The 21,973-nt window shown below is 37.2% G+C and overlaps 1 protein-coding gene across 1 annotated transcript in view; it reads left to right on the forward strand.

The window, feature by feature from the left end:
• PRKN (parkin RBR E3 ubiquitin protein ligase) overlaps positions 1–21,973 on the forward strand; it is a 1,801,990-nt gene that overhangs the window by 1,496,354 nt on the left and 283,663 nt on the right. Inside the window, exon 9 of the mRNA XM_020986759.2 lies at positions 10,373–10,522. Within this exon, the coding sequence (XP_020842418.1) occupies positions 10,373–10,522 (150 nt within the window). The remainder of the gene's footprint in view (positions 1–10,372; positions 10,523–21,973) is intronic.

Raw genomic sequence — 21,973 nt, forward strand, 5'->3', positions numbered from 1 at the left:
AGTGACTTCTAGGAAGAGTCGGATTTTCATTTGCATAAGAATCTGGAAAGCATGAAATGAGGAGATCCAGATTAAAGGGAAATTTTTTAAAAATAGATCAAGGATTTCAGGAAACATGAGAGAATGGAATGATAGAGGAAGAAAGAGCCCAGAGTCCTGAGAAAGATAGAAAGGGGAAAGGATTATCACCTCAGTAGACTTTGAATCATAGGGATGAAAGGATCAAGATCTGGGACTTTGCCTGCTGTGGCATTAGGAATGCTAGGTCTGTGACCCTGTGATGTCTGAGTTTAGTGTTAATACAAGTCTTCATTGCCTCTGGCTTCCAGAAGACCATGGCCTCTCATGGTTCTGAGACCTAGACAATAGAGAAGAATTAATGTGGTAAGGATTTCTTTGGGACTCAACTCAACTCATTCCTACACCTGTCCAAAATCTTCTTCCTGGATGGAGAGAGAGAGAGAGAGAGAGAGAGAGAGAATGTATTTTCTTTCTTCTTAGAAATGTAAGAATAAACCTCCCTGTTTTCATAAAATGGCAGTCACATGTAACCTCTGTATTTTGCCTTCATTTACCCCATTTCCTGTGTAAAGCCAACCAAAAAACAGAATCCACAGTCTTGGACCTCCAAGGCCAATGTTCGATTAGCAGATTAGAAAGTCTCTATATTCTGTCCTTTGAAACACAAAAAATTTCTGGTCATAAACCAAAATTTTTGAACTATGTTTTGTTTTGTTTTTTTCTGTGTAGTAGAAGTACCTGTTTGGGACTATGGGGCAGAGGGAAAGGAACAAGCATTTACGAAATGCCTGCAGTGTACCAGACACTGCTGTACAAACATTATCTACTTTGATCCTTACAACAACCCTGTGAAAGTTAGTGCTGTTGTTATCCTCACTTTACAGTTGAGGAAACTGAGGTGGGCAGAGATTAAATGACTTGCCCAAGATCTCACAGCCGATAAAGGCCTGAGGCCAGATTTGAGTTCATCAGGTCTTCCTGACTCCAGGCCCAGTGCTCTATCTACTCTTTCATCTAGTTTTGAGAAATATCATATTATGCAGAACTCTGCTTGTCCCACTGAGACACACCTCTCTGTGTCAGTTGTTTGCTTCGTTCTGCTTAGGCTTGTATCTTTAGGCATGAAATATACTCTTTTTATTGAATTTTGATTTTAAATTGTAGCAAAGTCAGTTTTCTTGACACAGCATTGCCAAGATAATCTTGGATAATGTTCACTGAGAACTCTGATATGCAAACTATAATATGCAACTGAGAGGACAACCCATAGAGCTTGTCTATAACTATATACATGTACGTGTGTATGTGTGTGTGTGTATATGTATATAAATGTATATATATATATATGCATATGTAGATATACATGTAGATATGTGTGCATGTGTATACTGTGTGTGTACACATACATATAATAGACAGCCTAATTGGACAATAAACTGGACTCAGAATTAATTAAAAAGGAAAATGGGCTGGACTGTATTTGAGAAATTGTTCCAGAATTTTAATAATCCCTTGTTTCTCCTTGAAACTTCATTCTTTTTTTCATTTTTGTTGTTATTCTTTTTAATACCAGTGATGATAATTTATAACTATAAAGAATGGAATACCACAGTCTGAAGGCTTAAGGTTAGAGGTTACCCAAAAGGTAATGAAGAGACTTATCAATGGGTATGAAGAGATTGAAGCATGTAACCAAGAAAGAATTGTACACAAAAGTTGCATAAAGGTTATTATTAGAGAAACATATGCATAGAAAAAGAAATCATTTACTGAGATTAAGGGGAACTGATAGTCAGTCCTTGTCCTTCATCAGGATCCAAGCAATGGTATTTAATCTAGAGGGAGGCTTCCATCATGTTGGGTGAATTCTTTGTGGAATGTCATGGTCAAGAATGGCACAGGAGTTACAATGCCCATAATACGAATAATATCACGGCTCTATAAAAGTGTTTATTCAATGACCATAAGAGAGAAAATCTGAAACTGAGACATTTGGGAATTAAGCCTTGTGACTTTGCTGTCATTGGTGCTCTGCACTAAATGACCACGCAAAGATTATAAAATATCGTCTCTATTTTATGACTTTCCCATGGTTTCTTATTTAGGGTCTGTCTTTCATTTTTTAAATGAATCTTTTCTGTTCTTAAAGGAATCTTTAAGCAGATATATATTATTTAAATAATTTACTTTCCATGTTAACAAAATATAAAGCATAGCAATAAGTAGGTCAGTCCAAAAGAGTATTATTTTTCACTGGGATTTGTTGAAATATTAAATGCTATTATTTTTTCTTTTTTCATATTTGGCTTTCCATTTTGTTATTATTAATTTCATATACTTTTGAAAGCCCTAGATAGTGTACTATTGATTAGCTTGATTGACTGCCTATAGTTTATTCATTTCATGGAAGCATGGCCAGAAAGTATAAATTAATAATGAATAATCCAAGTAGAACTAACACTTAGTGCATTGCTTTGTATATGGTAAGTGCTTAATAAATGCTTGTTGAATTGGAATGTTGAAACATAACTGAAAAGGTAAATATCATTATCATCATCACTCACACAAACTCCAAAGACAAATGTTCTCTAAAAAAAAAATTAGTAATATACTATCTGGAGCTCTCTGTCATGCTATGTGTTTGATAATGTTTTCCACAAAATTCCTACATTATAAATTAATCATATCCTTCCAAGACGGTACCTAAAAGTCAGCTAGTTATTGCCTTCTGAGTAAGATTGTGAGGTGGACAACTTCTGAGGCGTGTTCTGAACATCAAGCCAATAGGTACCATTTTGTACGTACTATAAAGCTCTCAAGATGATATATAACTTTAAAGTTTGAAGGCACTTCCAAGGCCATCCAGTCCAACCCTCTAATTTTATAGATAAGGAAATTGAGATTCAGGAAAGCTAAATAAATTTCACAAGGCAGACATCAGAGGCAGGATTTGAACTTAGGTTCTCAGATTCCAGAGACAGTTTCTACTAAGTGGAGACATATAGACAATAAGTATATTCAGACATAGGGCAGCTAGGTGACACAGTGGATGACTCATTTTCCTGAGTTCAAATCTGATCTCAGACACTTACTAGCTGTGTGACCCTGGGCAAGTCACTTAGCCTTGTTTGCCTCAGTTCCCTCATCTGTAAAATGAACTGGAAAAGGAAATGGCAAACACTTCAGTATCTTTTCCAAGAAAACCCTAAACGAGGTCATGAAGAGTCAGACGTGACCAAAAAACAACTCAACAACAATAACAACTGATATTCAAATATGTGGTGAGCTTCTCAGTTCTCACCTGGAGCAGGCAAAATGAGACAGATGGGGCAATTTCTGATTTGAGAACCAGTCAAGCACAAGCCTAAAGTCTTGCTGGGTCAGTAGAGGCCTTCTTTCGTAAAGCTGAAATACAAAGTCTTGAGAAGAGCAGACATATCTGTTGTAAAGGCAGAGATTCAGATCCCCAGGCGAGGCAGCTCTATACGGGAGTGTCTAAAGAGCTAGTCAGAGTCAGGAATACCTGAGTTTGATTTACTAACTAGGTGACCCTGCCTTCTCTTCTGTGGGCTTCTCTGACATGCTTTCTCTTGATTCTCTCGAATCAGTCTGGCTACTCTTCATTCCCCTTTTCTGGATCATTATCAACATCATATCCACCAACTGTGGATATGCCACCAAAGCTCTGTCCTGGGCCCGCTTCTCTTCTCTTTCATTGTTCTTTCTTAATGATCACACAGGCCCCCATAGATTTAATCACTCTCTCTATGTACATCAAGCCAGCAGGTACCATTTTGTACAGAGTATAAAGCTCTCAAGATGATATATAGCATTAGAGTTTGAAGGGACTTCCAAGGCCATCCAGCCCAACCCTCTAATTTTGTAGGTGAGGAAATTGGCTGAGAAATCTCTATATCCAGCCCTAGGGTTGCTCTTGAGTTCCAGTAATACATCAGATCTTTCAAACTGAATGTTCTGTAGGTATCTCACATTCAACATGTCTAAAAACAGAACTTTGCTTTTTTCACTTCAAGCCTAACCTGATCAACTTAACCAATTTGTCCTGAGGATACCACTTTTCTTCCAGTCACCCAGATTCTCCATCTTGCTGTTATCTTCACTCCTCACTCTCCCTCACCCCACATATCCAATCAGTTGCCAAATTGTGATTTTTTTTTTCCTCTGCAACATTTCTTGCATCTGGGCGTTTCTCTCTTTTCTCAGCCACCACCCTAGTTCAAGCTCTCCCTCCCTATCATATGAACTTCTAATTAGTCTTCTTGCTTCAAATCTCTCTAGTCTAGCCTCCACATATTCCTAAGGAATATGTCTGACCGTGTTACTCTCACACTCAGTAGTCTTTACTAATTCGCTATTGCCTCTTAAATTAAATATAAGCTCTTCATTTTGACTTTTTGAGCCATTCACAACCTGCTTCCAACTTATTACATGTCACTTCCCTTCTTGCTCTCTACAATTCAGCCAAGCTTGCATAGAATACTCCATTTCCCCTCCTTGCTAAGCTTTTATTTACTTTGACTAGCTCTCCTCAACTCTGCCTCTCAGAGTTCCTTGTTTCCTTAAAAACTTTTTTTAAGCTTTTCCCAATCCCCTCAACTTCCATTTCCCATCCACAAAAAAGTACCTTGTATTTATTATATATCCTGTATTTATGTACATATCTCCCCCAAAACAGTATAAATTCCTTAAGGGCAGAGATTGTTATATTTCTTCTTTGTAGCCTATTGCCAAGCATAGTGACTGATACAGCATTGGTGCTTAATAAATGTTGCCTTAATTAATTAATTGTGTCTAAATATAAGTAGGGTTACATCTTGTTGAAGTCTGAAGTGCATTGTCTTTGATAATATTGGTCATACCTTGAAGATGACTATTTAGCTTTCCAAATGAAATAATGATTGGAGTGATAAACTTGATGTCAAGACAACCTAGGTTCAAATTTCATCTCAGCCCTGACACTTACTAGTTATATGATCCTGGGAAAGTCATTTAACCTGAGGCCTTGAGGCCTCGTGTGACCTTCTAGGTCCTCGGGTGTGGCCTTTTGACTGAGTCTAAGTTTTATAGAACAAATCCTTTTATTAAGGGAATTAAGTGAGGCCCCTTGACTGAATCCAAACTTCACAGAACAAATTCCTAGTCAAAGGGCCACACTTAATTTGTTTTATAAAACTTGGAGGCCACATGTGGCCTCAAGGCCATAGGTTCCCCACTCCTGGAACTTTAACCTTTCAGAGCTTTAGTTTGCTATACCAATTAAACCAAAAAATATGGTTCCAAAATTATTAATTCTGTTGTCCATCTTGGATCCCTGCAGTAGAATGTAAGGTACATAAAGGCAAAGACTATCTCATTTTTGTACTAATGTCCTCAGTGTATAGCACTTATATATATAATAGGTACTTAAATGCATGTTTGTGGAATTAAATTTAATGAGTCTCAGCTTCCTCATCTGTAACATAAAGTTATCAAATTAGATGAGCTTTGAGGTCCTATTCAATGCAACATCACAAGATGGTTTTCCTTATCTAAAGAGGTCAGAAGCAATAAGAGTGAGTGGAAGTTATAGATAAATGGACTTAGACTTGATGTAAGAAAAAATTTTCCTAAAAATCTACCTTATTCAGAAGTGACATAGACTGCCTCAGAGGTCTTTAAACTGAAGCTTCTCAGAAAGGATTCCTGATCAGTTACTTCTGGTTATACAAGATGATTTCTGAAGCCCCTTCCAATTTTGAAATTCTAGAAGGAAAATAAGCAATTTTATGTGCTTCCTATTAACAAATTAGCCAGCTGATTTAATTAACTCTTTTTGGTTTTTTTGGAGGAAATCTGGGTTAAGTGACTTGCCCACGGTCACACAGCTAATAAGTATCTGAGATCCAGATTTGAATTCAGGTCCTCTGTGCTCCAGGGCCAGTGCTCTATCCACTACACTACCTAGCTGCCTCTCAATTAACTCTTCACAAAGGCCAAAGGTAAAGCAAAAAGAATAATTTCATAACATTCTTTACTCCCTGAGAATCACTCTCCCCCAGACACACAGAGTATTTATAGGAAGAATGCACACAAATTTAAAATACCTTAATAGTGAGGCACGTGAATAGGAACACAAATGGCTAAGGCAAGTCACACCCCTGGAACTGCAGGCCTCAGTTTCCATAAAGTTCCTGAGGAATGGGCAATCTGTGTCAGAAAGGCAGCAGCATTTCTGCTAGGATGGAATGCTTCTCTGCTGGCAGAATCTCTTTGCTACCGGCTGTACCTTTTCAGAAAGGAGAGATATTCTTAGCCGTCAGCTTTGAGGCACTAGTTCTGCTCTGTTGTCTGGCCTCTAAAGGGTTTCCACCTCCCTAGATAGAGGCAGCAGTGCAGGGAGATCTGTCCTCACTTCCACCAGGCTCTTTTCTGTGACCAACTTTTCTAGTTCAGGGATAGGTCTCCTCAGCAAAAGACCTATGTCTAACATATGGTGAGCAAATAGCACATTTACCTCATATGTGCAGGCTGGGCCATAATCAAGCAGTGGCCATTTGCCTACTAATCACAAAATCTCTGAGTTTCAGGGTTCTCCAGTCTCTAACTCTGAAGTTCTCCTGTTGGTTTTATGCAGATGAGCAGGTGGAAAACAAGGCAATTGTTTCTTTAGGATGCCTTCTTTTGGATTTTGTTTTAATATTCAAATCTCATATTTGTTTCTGTTTTTTCAATCAGCAAAACTGTTAGTCTGAAAGGGCCACACCTTTACATCTGTATCCCCCACACTTAGCTGGCTGAAATAGAAATTCTTATTAACTCTATTCCATTCTTACACTTAGAACAGGGTCTGACACAGAGTAAGTGCTTAATAAATGCTTATTGAATTAAATTCAGTCATGTTGCTGAAATGGGTAACATTGTCTACATACATTATTTGTTTTGACTAAATTGGCCGAGAAATACCCATTTGTAAAGTTAGGCAAACAATCTGTTAACTAGCTAATCAACAACCAATGTGATATGATGAATAGCTGGCCTCTGACCCAGCACTGACAGAAGCCCTAAGCAAGTTACAACCTCTTAGTAACCTCAGAAAAATCTCCGAGTCTAATGAGTCACAAAGAAGACACTGACAGATGGAGTTCCTTATCCTGAGGTCTCTATACAGATGATATCATGTCTGGATCAAAATCAAAACAAAATTAAATTAATAAGTAATTGGTTGTTGTTGGGGGTGGTGGTAGTGGTGGTGTGCGTACGTGCGTGCATGCGTGCATATGGGGGGGACGTTAACCTGTACATGTAGATACTTCCTAGATCCTCCTATTACTAATGATTGTTTTTTCCCCAGAATTCTTTAATTTATTAACATATAATATAATTAGTTTTTATAGTATCAAAATGTATATTTTTATAATAGGAAGTATGGTGTAATAGAAAAAAAACCACTGAATTATACTTATAACCTATTTGACCTTGGGCAAATCTCTTGGACAAAATCTGTTTGTTTCCTCATCTATAGAGTGAATGGCTTGGCATAGATTATTTCTAAGGTTCCTTGCCCTTCAAAATCCTAAGAGTTGTTAGTAAAGCGTATTTCCACCCTCCTGCACAGGAGTGGGGAATCTGCGGCCTTGAGGCCACATGTGGCCCTCTAGGTCCTCAGGTGAGGCCTTTTGACTGAATCCAAGTTTTACAGAGCAAATCCTTTGAGGATTTGGGACTTACCTTCTGGCAAGTAACTTAAATAATGAATGCCTTTTCCTCAACTTTTGAGTACCCTAATACCTTGATTTTCCACCATTTCCTAATAACTCTCAAATGTGGATAACCTCTTCCTTCTTCTTGGCTCCTACCTCTGGGTTAGCAAATGATATTGTAAGTCATCACGAAAATTATATTGACTGTTAACCACTACACATGTATTAAATCTAGCCTTCGCTGGACCTTCATTGTTTCATGGCAGCTTTCTTATTCACCTCTTAATGACTATCAGTGACACTCCCCACAGTGACTATTCCAAAACTACACATTTTCTTCCCTCTTTTCTCATTCTTGGCAGGTAGCCTTGCTTCCTGTTATTGAGAAGATTGAGGCTATCATCATAGGGCAATAATGATAATGCTTCACAACTCTTCTCCTTTACTCATTTAAGTTTTCCAGTTTTCTCCCCTAGTCTCACCTTCTTTCCCCCTTCCTCCCTCTCTCTCGCTTTCTCTCTCTCTCTCTCTCTCTCTCTCTCTCTCTCTCTCTCTCTCATAAGCTCTCTGTCTTTCTTTACATATGTTTTTGATTCATTTCATTTATACCTTCATTATATCTTGGTTTTTTTTGACTTGCCTTCTGCACTTCCATCACAATTTCTTTAGTATATTCTCTCATCTTTTCTTCCCTAGATTGTAATAATATCCTCAAACTGTCCTATCTGCTTCTAATCAGACCCTTCTCCATTCTGTCCTCTGTAATGTCACCAAAGTTGCCTTCCTAATGTGCTGTTATGACCTTATTTACTCTATTAAAAATGTTCATTGATTCCTTCAAGCCTACTGAATAAAGAATGAACTCCAATCCTGGTTCTGCTTTTTTTTCTTTGTATTTCCAGTATTTACACAATGCCCAGCACATAATAATCACTTGATAAATGCTTGCTTATTAATTGAATGATCATCTGGTAGCTGAGCTTTTAGTGTTGAGCTTCCATACACTTAGACAGGCTGAACCTCAGATTATAGACAAAAAGCCCATCCCTGGGCCTGTTAGCAGAGCTCTTCCACCTTGGTAGGACTTGCCATGACTCACACTAAAAGTGACCCATAGCATCATGAGGTATTAGAGTAGAGGGAGCAATAGTACTGTGATAGCAGAAACAGTACTAGAAGTCAAGTCAGGAAATGCCTCTTACTAACTGTGTGACCATTAACATGGTATTTAATATCTCTGAGCCTCCATTTTCTCATCTATAAAATAGTGATAATAACACCATACTACCTACTGCACGGGTAGTTGTGAAGATGAAATCAGATGTCTATAGTGCATCCCAAAATTTAACACATATGAATGTCAGCTGTCATTGTTCGAGTAAGACTTTTGTGGAGAAGAGCTTTATAGAGGGTTTAAAAATATACAACCATTGGTAGAAAAAACTAGCTATTCTTTCTACAATTGGCAATATCATATGTCAATGATTTACAATCCCCACCAATAAAAAAGAAATCCAGCCTGCTCTTCTCCTGTTCAATTCTATGCCCAGCTTAATGTCCATTTGTATTATATTTCCAAGAGATGTAGATACATCTCTATGTCTACATATATTATATGTGGCTAGGTGGTGCGGTGGATAGAGTGCCAGGTCAAAAATACTCATCTGCTTGAGTTCAAATTTGGCTTCTGACATTTACCAGGAGTATGACCCAGGGCAAGTCCCTTAACCCTATTTGCCTCAGTTTTCTTAATTGTAAAACAAGCTGGAGTGGAAAATGGCAAATCACTCCTGGATATTTGCCAAGAAAACCCCAAATGGGGTCACAAAGAGTCAGACATGACTGAAACGACTGAACAAAATATACACACATCTTGAATGAGATAAATCACTTTGCAAATCTTGAAGATCTATGTAAATGTCATATGTTGTTAATATTATTGTACACTGATGGATTTGCTCTATAGGTTTTCAATTCAACTTTATTTCATAGTCAGGACAATAGGTAGTTTTCCTCCATTTTTTTTCCTAAGTGAATGGTTAGGCCAAACTATTTTGAGTGTCAACCAGGTTGGCCTTGCTGACATTGTATTCCCCATATCCATGCTTTACCTTAGTATGTTCCTCACAGCTGGAATGTATTCCCTCCTCATCTTTACATCTTAAAATCCATTACTTTCCTTAAAAGATCATTTCAAGCATTATCTCTTGTATGAAGTCTTTGTTGAACCATCCCCCCCCCAATTTTTTGTATTTATTTGTATATGTTTATATGGGTAAAGGTTGTCTCCTGTCAAATGAAATATTTATAATGCATTTAGCACAATGTTCAGCACATAGTAGGTGCTATATAAATGCTTATTCCTTTTCCCTTCCCCCTGCCCCAACAGAATGTACATTCTATCAGGGAAAGGGGGTAAGTCTTAGGGAGTTACCTTAATTTCAGAGAGGTTAAGTGATTTGCCCATAGTCACCCAGCTAGTAAGTCCCAGTAGAGTAATTCAAACTGATCTTTCTGACCCCAAATCTAGCACTTTTTTTTTTATTCACTATGCCTCCACTGGCTTCTGAATCTTATCTTAGTCAGCAAAAATACTGCATTGATTCTTTCATATTGCTGCCTCTTTTGACATTTTTTTTTCTTCTTTCTAGTACAACCGATATCAACGCTATGGAGCCGAGGAATATGTCCTGCAAATGGGAGGAGTCCTCTGCCCCAGTCCAGGGTGTGGAGCAGGCCTACTCCCTGAACCAGAAGTGAGGAAAATCACATGTGAGCCAAGCAACGGCCTGGGCTGTGGGGTAAGGACAGACTCTACTGTTTGGTCTCATCAAATGCCTTAGATTGGTATTTTGGTTTGAATTGTTTGTTTGACTTCCTTTTAACCTGAGAAATGTTTTCACCAAGGTATCTTTTTTTTTTGAAGTGTGTAAAAACTAGACTCCAGTGGCCCAGGTAGGAAGGAATTACTGATATGTGGGGGATGCTCATACCAGAATTCTTCCATCTAATTCATTTGAGAGACTGCTGATCTAAGTAGTTCCTATGAGCGGTCATCAATGACAAGGCCACTTCTTGAACTTTTTATTCCAATGCTCATCAGATTCTCTGTAAACCATTTATTACTGTGTTAGTGGTGCCTTTAAGTAGACGGGAGTGAGAGAGAGATAGAATGTGTCCCATCAGTGATGTCCCAGTGACAGTGTTTGTGTAAGTACTTGGAGAAATAAAAAGAAGATTAATATAGAAATGTTGAGATTATATTGTGTCATAAAAACTATTTTAAATAGAATTGAGCAGAACTAATGGTGCCTCTTAGGAAAGTAGAATCAGAAACACTGAAAATATTTGTTCTAAGAGGTCAAACTAAATGTCCTAGACAGAGACTTCAGTGAATATCCCGGTAAAAGCTGGAGGAAAAGGGGTGGAGGGAAATGTACTTCAGACACAAAAGACTTCCTAAATTACAGGTTGAAATGACAAATGGATAATAATCCTGATATTAAATTTAGTGCAGGCAGGAAAACAACTTATAAAATGCTGTTAAATTTTGATAGGGAAGCATTTCTTTTAAAATTGAAACAGTGGAAAGCTTGGGGTGGGGCATCAGAAATATCAGGGATACAGGGGCAAAGCATAATTGTTTGCTGAGCACAGTAAGTCACCTGAGTATAAAGTAGCCTCTGTCGACCTTGGTAAAACTTCCTATCTGTCCATGCAGCGGGGCGTGCCAAGCACAGTGTTCCTTCCCGAGGCTCTTTTAGCTGGTACAGAGCCAGAAAAGAGAGGAAATGGAACTGGTAGAAAGTAATGAAAAACAAGAATGACTAAACAAAAAGTGATTGCATTAAAATGAAAGCCCAAGTAAATTTGGCTATGCTCACAAATTATGGAAATCAAACCATTTTTCAGCTTCAGTCATCATCATTTTGCTGTACAATCCATGCTGATTATATGTGGTCTAAGTGGCCTCCGCAATGCTTCAGGGAAGCATTGAATGTTTGCTTTTTTGGTCCTTCCCTTCTCTGAACACCTATAACATGTATTGTTTAAATCACACCATGTGCATTTAGTCACATAACACCTTGTATTTTTATTCATCTTTTGCTGTATATCTATATATTTCATTTCTTTGATTATAAACTTAGGCTGTATCTTTATACATATTTACATCCCCCAGTGCCTGGTAGGGTGCAATGTAGGTATTTTTCTGCAATAATATGAATGAATGAATGGGTACTATTAATATAGAAGGGAACACTTAACATATAGATAAGCCATATCTTCTGTTAAATCAGAGAATCTCAGTGTCAAAGGGAATCTCAGAAGTTATCCATTCAAACCCATATCTTATCAGGAATCCCTTATCGAACATACCCAGAAGTCATCTAATCTTTACTTGAAGACATCCACTGATTGGTAACCACTTCTTCCCAAAGAAGCCAGAATATCAACTCAACAACTCTTGATTATGAGGATATTTTTCATGATATCAATCTGAAATCTGCCTCTCTGCAGTAGCCACTCATTTCTGTAGTTCTGCCCTATGGAGTCAAGGAAACAAGATTGTAAGACCCTCTTCCACCTGTCAACAATTCATTTACTTGAAGGCAGTTGTCATGTATCCCCTAAGTTTTCCCAAAGCTAAAAATCAGTCATTCAATTAACAAATATTTATGCAGTGCTTACTAAGTGCCAAGAACTATGCTAGGCTCTGTAGACACAAATAAAATGAATGACTCAATCCTTTATGTTCAAGTGGACAAGATGTGTATTTGTGTATGTGTGTATACATATATGTATGGACATGTGTATGTATACAAAGTAAATATTTTTAAAATAAATACAAAATAGTTTTATAAGGGAAGCACTCAGATGGAAGTTCTATATACCTGGACAGTGCTTGAGTTGTATCTGAAAGACAGAGAGGGATTATATAATATAGAGATGAGGAGGGAAGGCATCCCTACCAAGACTTTGAAAAGGCAACTAGATGAGAGATGGTACATAGTGTACAAGGAAGAGAGAAAAGGCTATTTTGGCTGGAATGCAGATTCATGTGAAATGAGACTCAAAAGATAGAATGGACCCAAATTCTGTAGGTTTTTAAAAGCTAAACAGAGTAATATTTTATTCTAGAGGCAACAGGGACCCACTGGAGTTTATTGAGTAGGGGGCTGATGAGTGACATGGTCAATTCTGTGTTTATAGAAAAATCACTTGGGTAGCTGTAGATGATGGACTTGCAGTACAGATAGATATGAGGCAGGAAGACCTTCAGTGGTCTAAGTGAGAGGTGATGAGGGCTTGGGCTAAGAATTCTCCATGGATATAATTCACCTGGTACAATAGCTAGACTTCCGATCATTCGAGTGAAAAGTATGTTTCTGTCTTTTTGTTTTTGTTTTGTTTTCTGTAAATTGAATCCATTTCAATCTGGTGATAATAGGAAGCTCTTGTTCAAAGAGTAAACTGGAGTCCTGGGCTCAATCCAGCTCATCAGTTTTCTGACTATAAATTTGATGCTCAGAACTGAACATGCTAGTTGAGGTGGAATGTTAGAAGTTAGTTAGAGGTTGTTAGAATGTTAGTTAGAGGCAGAATATAGCAGCATTCTGGATTCCTTAATCCCAGCCTCTACATTTCTATTATTTTTTATATTTTTTAACGATTTAATATTTTATCCCCCCCAATTACATGCAAAAACAATCTTTAACATTTGGGTTTTTTTTTATTTTGAGTTCCAAGTTCTCTCCCTCCTTCCCTTACTCCCCCCTCGTTGAGAAGGCAAGTGATTTGATATAGGTTATACATGTGCAATCATGCAAAACATATTTCCACATTAGTCATGCTACACTTCTGTTATTGCGGCCTAAAGATTTCGTTAGCTTTTTGGCTGCCATGTTACGCTCTTAAATCTTGTTGAGGTTGCTGTTCATAAACCTCCAGTCTTCTTCAGATGGAATGTTGTTTATCTCCAGTGTCTCTTTTCTGCACTTGTGCCTTGGATTTTTTGACTTAAAGTGCAGGACTTTACTTATATTGATCCCTCCTAGTTTCCATCTTATTAGATTTAGCTCACATTTCTAACCTCTTGAAGTCTTTCTGGATCCTTGTTCTGTGATCCATCCAACGTAGACGAAAGTGGCTAAATGACGAGCTCACCGGGAAATAAAGTCACGAGCCTAGAGTATGAAGAGTTAGTCTTCTTCCTCTTCTTCTTCCCCTTTGTGAAAATGAGGACCATTTACCCATTTTCCCTCTTGCAGTGTGTCTCCTTATCTCCACAGTTTTTCAGCGATCACTATCATTAGCACAGCCATCGCTTCTGAAAGAATTTGCTACCCCATGGGATGTTTCCTCTGTTCCAGAAGATTGGACCTTTTTAAAGACAGCTAGGTTCTTTCCAGCCATTCTTTCATTTGTCTTGGATTTCAGTTCCCCTGCTAGCCATTTCTATCCTATACCCTCCAATCTAAAGATGATTAATTACTCTTGATTAAGAATACAGAATCAGAATAAGAAATTAGGAGTTCTGCATTCTTTTCCATTATTTACTGGAGAGGAAGAGTGGTATGAAGGTGCAGTGGATAGAGCACCTGGCTTGGAGTCAGGAAGACTCATCTCTATAAGTTCAAATCCAGTCTCAGATACTTACTAGCTGTGTGACCCTAGGCAAGTCACTTAACCCTATTTGCCTTGGTTTCTTCATCTGTAAAATGAATTACAGAAGGAAATGGCAAATCATTCTAGTATCTTTGCCAAGAAAACTCCAAACAGGGTTACAAAGAGTTGGATGCTACTGAAAAAAAAATGATTCAACAGAATGGTAGAGTAAAAAGAGCCATGGACCTGGAGTCAAATAGACTTGAGTTCAAATGCCATTACTGACATTTACCAGTTATCTGATTAAAGGCCTCATTTCCTCATCTCTAAGATGGGAATACCTGTACTACCTACTCCAGAGTATTGTTAGGAAGATTAAGTATAGTAATATGGGTAAAGGGCTTTGCAAAAATTTAAAATACTATCTAAATGTTACCTATTCATAGGATCATAACTTTAGAAATAGGAAGGACATCACAGGTTCAGCCACCTAATTTTCTCAATGAGGAGATTGAGTCCCAAAAAGGTAGGTGCCCTAGTCAAGCTCACTAGTAAATAATGGAACTATAATCTGAATTCACTATCTCTGATTCCAATCTAACATGCAACACACTACCTCCCATTTTTAATAGGCTATTATTACCTTCCGCCTACCTATCCCCCAACCAATGAGACTATCATTTATTTGACCTTTATCTTGCCTGAAAAGTAGCTTTTATAAAATGTCTGAATTGGTCAGTGAGTTCCCGATACAGCCATAAATGTCTCTTTAGATGACTGCCCTTCTTCTTCCTCTTCAAATTTATTTGTTTGTGTCCTAAGAATTTCATATTTGAGACCATCGATCCCATTTAAGCCAATTTTACCTATAGAATTTTAGGCCTTGAAATTTTACCTGTTGTTGTTTTTTTAATGTACTCTTCCAAAGCAAATAAAAAGAATTAGATTATGCACAATGTTCCTCTCTTTCCTTGCAATCCCCAATCTGGACCCATGGTTTTATTAGTGAGAATAATTCCCAATATAAAAGTTTCCTCTGCTGATAACTTATTAGCAACACATCTGTAACTTAGAGTCTTAGTTGCCTAAGTGCTAATTTCTTAACTCCCTAATTGCCTAGCTTCTAACTTCAAAGTTTATCACATGAATTGTCATTATTTTTCCAAGACATGTTGAATTAGGTCACATCTGAAAATGAGGAATATTAGTATGATTGCTAATAATTTCTCAAAATGTTGGATAATTGGAAATTAAATCAGTAGTAAAAGGAAGCTGCTTTCTCAAGCTTCACTCACAAGGAAAATAATAGCAAGTTATATTTACTACTGGACACATTGAACTTAATCAATTAAATAAGCAGAGACTAATAGGACAGTTTGTTTATTTGAAATTCTGCAAAGTAGAGTTCTCATTAACCATCACTTCTGTGTACCTACAGGCAAGGATAATGGATTTTTATAGCAATAACCCAGGGCGTAAGGTCCTGCAGTTGTGTCTAAATCATTATCCAATATCAAATTATGTTCACTGCACTTTTAATGTTAAGTATATTTCACTGAAGGGTAGTGTGGTACAATAGAAGTCACCATGTTAGCAGTTAGGGATAAAATGATTGAAGAGGGGAGAGACTGGGAGTCAGAGGACCTATGTTTAAATTACAGTTTTTCCATTTACTACCTCTGTTATCTCGAGCAAATCACTTAAACTCTTTAGATTTCAATTTCCTCATTTGTAAAATGATGATTTGGGACTAGATGAGAAGTTCTTAGCCTTTTTTTTTTTTGTCATGGACCCCATTGGCAATATGGTGAAGCCTATGGACCCTTCTCAGGGTGATGTTTTAAGTACAAAATATATATACATACATACATATATCTATCTATGTATATATATATATATATATATATATGTATATATATACACACACACACATACATATATCTATGTATATATAGATAGATATATACACACACATACATATATCTATCTATGCAAATATATATAGATAGATATATACACACACATACATATATCTATCTATGCATATAGATAGATAGATAGATAGATACACACACATACATATATCTATGTATATATATAGATAGATATAGATATACACATGCACACATACACACACACACACACACACACATATATATATATATATATATAGGATTACAAAGGAAACCAATTATACCAAATATTGATAAAATATTTTTCATAGTTCTACGTCTATGATCCTAATATCATTCACCAAAATTGTACTCTGATGCCTCATTGTCCTTTGTAGGCAATCTTGGTTTCTCAGTGACTGTTGTGGCACAGTAAGAGTTTTCCTGCTCCACCAATGTTGGCATGACTTCACGTAGAATGGTACTCACTGTACCTGTTGTCTGAAGATAGGCCTAGCAAAGTAGAGCTATTTATTTATCGCCTAAAGTTTAGTCGATACATAGTTAGGTTTTTATTTGTTTGTTTGTTTGGGGGTTTTTTTTAGGCAATTGGGGTTAAGTGACTTGCCCAGGGTCACACAGCTAGTTAAGTGTCAAGTGTTTGGTCTGAGGGCAGCTTTGAACTCAGGTCCTCCTGACTCCAGGGCTGGTGCTCTCTCCACTGTGCCACCTAGCCGCCCTATAGTTGGGTTTTTAGTCACAGCAATTCATGAAGACTCTCTACTAAAGAATAGTTGGATTGCAATCTGTATGTATAATCAGTGCCAGTGAAATCACAAATCCCTGAAGTATTGAAGTGAGCAAGCGAGGAAGCATTTACTAAGTATCTAGCTCCATCAACTCCTCATTTCCTTCCAGATGCCTGTGAGGTGTTAACTCCACCACCATTATGGCCCTGGCTGGATATTCTCTCTCCCCTTTCCCCTTTCTGATTCCTTTTGTGTATTGTCTTCCCCCTCTAGATTGTAAGCTTCTTATGTATAGGGACTGTTTCTTTTTCTAATCTTTATCCCCAGCACTTGGCACATTTACTGTCACATAGTAGGTGCTTAATAAATATTTATTATATTCTATTGTATTGTGTACGTACAAATACGTATATATGTGTAGAACGTGTATCATATTTATAATAGACTGTGTGTACACATTCCTGGAGTCAGGAAGACCTGAGTTCAAATTCAGCCTCAGACACTAGCTATATGACCCTGGGAAAATCACTTAACCTTTGTTTGCCTTAATCCACTGGAGAAGGAAATGGCAAAAGCAATCCAGTTTCTTTGTTAAGAAAACCCCACGCTCAGTGTGGTCCATGGGATTATGAAGAGTAGGACTCAACAGAACAACGTATACGTAACACACATGCATACCCTCTGTTCATTGGATTCCTCTTGTTGAGCAGAAGGTTGGAATGACCTAGAGAGGCAGCATGGTTTATGGGAAAGAAGTTTGGTTTTGGAATCAGGGGAACCTCGTTTGAGGCCTTATCTCTGGCACATTCTAGCTGTATGACCATGGACGAGTCACTTCACCTCTAAGGCAACTCTCCAAAACTGTAAATTATAGAAAACTGACTAATCTGCCTTAAGGGAGTTAGTTTCCACAAGGCTAAAACCACAGGTACAGATTAAAAAAAATTTGAAGGACAAAAACCTGAATTCTCACCCTAACTCCTCCATTTAATATGTACTTAACTTGGAACAAGATACTTTACTCTGTGGACTTCAATTTCCTCTTACCTTAAAGATGTGTTAGAGCAGAAAAAAGAAGGTAGACTAGTCATATAGTGAGATGGAGGGATAACAATGAGTTTTGTGAATGATGTACTGGTATCCATATCCCATATGTTAAAAAAAAAAGCCCAGACAGGGGCCTCCAGTGCATTTTCAGCTTCTTGGGATTATGGGAAAGGCATGATCTAGAATTGCAGAGGATCAGAAGACATGAGTAGTTGTAACCAGTGGCACCAGTGTTGAGGACCTATGTGGTTGAAATCGTGGATCCACCAAAATTTTCACAGCTTCTGGAAGAAAAGCAAACTATAGAGTCTCTTCAGGTTAATGGAACACTCATTGTCTATATCAGCTGAGAGATCCAGTCTTCTCTCTCTCTTGCTGCTAATTCTCCCTGTTAAACCACCAATTTTCCTTGTCTGATCACCTAGAGGTTCTTAAATGAGATTTTGTTATAATGGGATTTCTTGTTTCTTTGTTTTTTCAAATTATCCAGTACTATTTGCCCCTTAGTGTCTGATGTACAATTAGTAGACTCCTACCAATACACTAGTGTATACACTATATAATACACTATAATGTGGCCACTGTTATCTTCCAGAGATCTTCCAATGAAATCCAGCCTCTGACTCCTCACCCATTTCTTTCTCATCTCTTGTCTCACGTGGTAGTTAGGAATTCCCTGCCTATATCTTCTTGCCTTTGCTTGTGTCATTGTTTTCCATCCAGGATAGTATGGATTTAGCCTTCTTCACCCAGTGAGTGAATTGCTTGCCTTTTCACATCAAAAGTCGCTGTCAAAAATCTTTTATTAAGTGCCTACTTATTTGTACACTTACTTTTACATTCACAATATATGGTTGTGTTCTTTTCAAAGATGCAGAAAAAAACAGTGAGATGACCTCGGACTCCAATAGTGCTGCAGTATTTCAGGATATCAAGTTTATATGCCTTAATGAGAGCCACTGAGCTAAAAAGGGAGTTTTGTGAATTTATAAAACTTCTTGCCTTTGTGTGCACTAAGATGTCAATTTTGACAGAGGGTGCAGCATTTATTTACAAGGATAAGCAAAGCTCAACCAAGAATATATATTGAGGTCAACTAGTCTGACCTCACTCTCTGCTGGTCCTCAACAATATTTTTATTGCTGCTCATAAAAACATTAATTGATTTTCCAAGATATTCACATTATGTTTTGTTTTCGTTTGGGTTTTTTTTTTTGGTGTTATTGCTATTCATCAGACCTATCTCACTAACTTTTATGGCTCAGATGTAAAATGTTGACATGTTTAATGCTGGAAAACAGCAACAAAATATGGACTACATTATACTCACTGACCTGGCAACAGAGAAGGCTGGGGCGATCCAGTGCATACTCTATAAATAAAATATCTTTATCATATTTGGTTCCATCCTGGGATATTGTATGTCCTAGGAAATGATCTTTTAAAGCCATTTGGAATTGGAGAGTGAGATTTCTGTCATGAATTAGAAAGCTAGGGAGCAGGGCATTAACCAGGTGTTTTATTTGTTCGTTCAGATTAAAACTGAAATCTCTAAATCATTAGAGATCAAATCTGTAAGTGGTCTTCGGGATCCATATTACATCTTAACAGATCAAGATGGAGATATCTGCTGTGGTTTAAAATTACTTCCTTGTACAAATATTTATCGAGGACCAAAGATTCTTCTTAGGGGTTTATGTTCATCATTGTCACTTCAAAGCTTTTTCAAAGGCACATACTCTGTACGTATTTGCTTCTTTATCAGTCTTAAAATGAGAAGGAGGTGAAGACAGACACAAATGCAAAATAGTGATTCAGCTAGTCTTTTGAATAAAACTTAAATAACTGGGTTCCAATATTTTCTTTTTTCTCTTCTTTACCTTCCCCTAACATCCCCCCTCTTTTTCTTTTTATCATTAGTGGCACTTTGAAATTCAAAATCATGCATCAGGTCAATACTAAAAGAATATAGTAATCCTTCTTTTCCTTTAAAGTTATTTTAATTTCATGGACATATGTGATTTATTCAAAATTTTTATGCTAAAAGAATTTGAGTGTATATAGTTCATTTTTTTTTAGGCAGTTGGGGTTAAGTGACTTGCCCAGGGTCACACAGCTAGTGTCACATGTTTGGTCTTAGGCCGGATTTGAACTCTGGTCCTCCTGACTTCAGGGCCGGTGCTCTCTCCACTGCACCACCTAGCTGCCCCATTAGTTTACTTTATTAAAAAAAAAAACAACTAAAAATTAAAAACCTATCTCAAAATATATTTTATATGAGAATTTTTCAAGGAAACATAAAAAGCACAGACATTTTTCATTATTGCTAAATACTAGGTTGCTAGCTTCTGTAGTAAGCTCTAGGCAGTAATCATACCTTGCCTCCTTCTATTGACTGGTCACTTTAGGCTGTAGAAAATAGAATTGCATCTTTTCAATGCCTTATGCTCCAATTCCTAAGCAAGTTGTTTCTTGGCTAAAATATGACAGACTTTCCCTAAAATGACTGAAATGCTATTTTCCTGATCATGTATAATACGATTTGCAATGATCTGTGAAAGTGGGGAACTCTTACTTATGTCAGTGTACTATGGCCTTTTAATAATGTCCTAGCCTAAAATAATGCAATACAAATAATAGTTTCTTCCAGGACATATTTATCACTAAGAAATGGTTATTCTCAATAGCAGTGCCTAGAAACATTGCAGTACATTGACCTCTGGATATATATGAAATACAAAGGTCATCAATTCTGTGGGAAGCCATTCTGCCATGATTGATGGAATCTTTTCTGTTGCCACAATTGCTTGGAAAGTCAAATGAGAAGGTTTTTTATGCATTTTAGAATAACCAGTCTTCTTTTGTTATTGTCTTTATTTTTTTGCTTTTATTGAAATACTTGTAGAAGCAACAGAGGGGACACTGAGAAAACAAGTCAAGTATTCCAATAATACAGTCAGACCCACATTTTCTCTTCCTGTCAGAAAAAATGAAGAAAAAACAGTCAAAATAGAGAGGATTTTATTTGATAGTGGTTTTTTTAAAAAAAAAAAACACAAACTGATGAGCCTTTCAATAGCACATAAGAAAATATCACTAGCTCTCACTTTAATAAAGTCTGTTTTTCCTCTTTAGTTTTCCTACATCTTTGTTCCAATTATAAGTGAAAAGCTATGAGTCATTGGATAATAGAATTACTGGACAGTACCTGAGAAGCCAAGTCCAAATCCCTCATGTTACTGATAGGGATACTGAAGCCCATAGAGTTTAAATGACTGCCCCAAGGTCATACACAAGAGTGGGAGGCAGAGCTGCTGCTCTTTCCACTGTACCTTGAAGGATATATAGAATAAGGTGGTTATTGTTGTTGTTTGTCTTCCTTCGTTCTAGAAGAGGACCAGGACATCAAGAAGGTGATGCCATGACATACAAATAAATTGGATGTGAGGGAGGGCTGTGCAAAGTCACCAGTCTCCCTTTCTCCCCCAGGGCCATCTGGATTCAGTGACAAGATATAGACCAGGATGACTGTAGATGGCCCTCATAGGATAAGAATAGATAAAAGAGAAGAAGTTCATTCCATAAGGAAAATGGGTGGAGGAGAAGTGTGTAATATAGGCAGTCACAGTAGTAGGAAAAGGCTGGTCATGTTTTAATATAATTACTCATATTAAGTATTGAATTGATTGTGGATACTAAGCTCCTAAACTTTTTTATGTGACCTTCTAAAAATATATGCATATGAACACATATTCAACAGCTTTTAATTTTCTGTTTTTAAAAAATAAATTTGTTTATTTAAATATGTTCTTAATCTTAAAAACATAATTCAAGACTTCAGTGAATCCATCTTTCATAATTTCCAGTAATACTTTAGCAATTAGAACTGCAGTTTGGTGGTACAGTGGGTAGAGTACCAGATATGGAGGCAAAAAGACTCATCTTCCTGAGTTCAAAT

The sequence above is a fragment of the Phascolarctos cinereus genome, unplaced genomic scaffold, assembly GCF_003287225.1.
Source record: "Phascolarctos cinereus isolate Bilbo 61053 unplaced genomic scaffold, phaCin_HiC Scaffold_5;HRSCAF=322, whole genome shotgun sequence".
Classification (NCBI taxonomy): Eukaryota; Metazoa; Chordata; class Mammalia; order Diprotodontia; family Phascolarctidae; genus Phascolarctos; species Phascolarctos cinereus.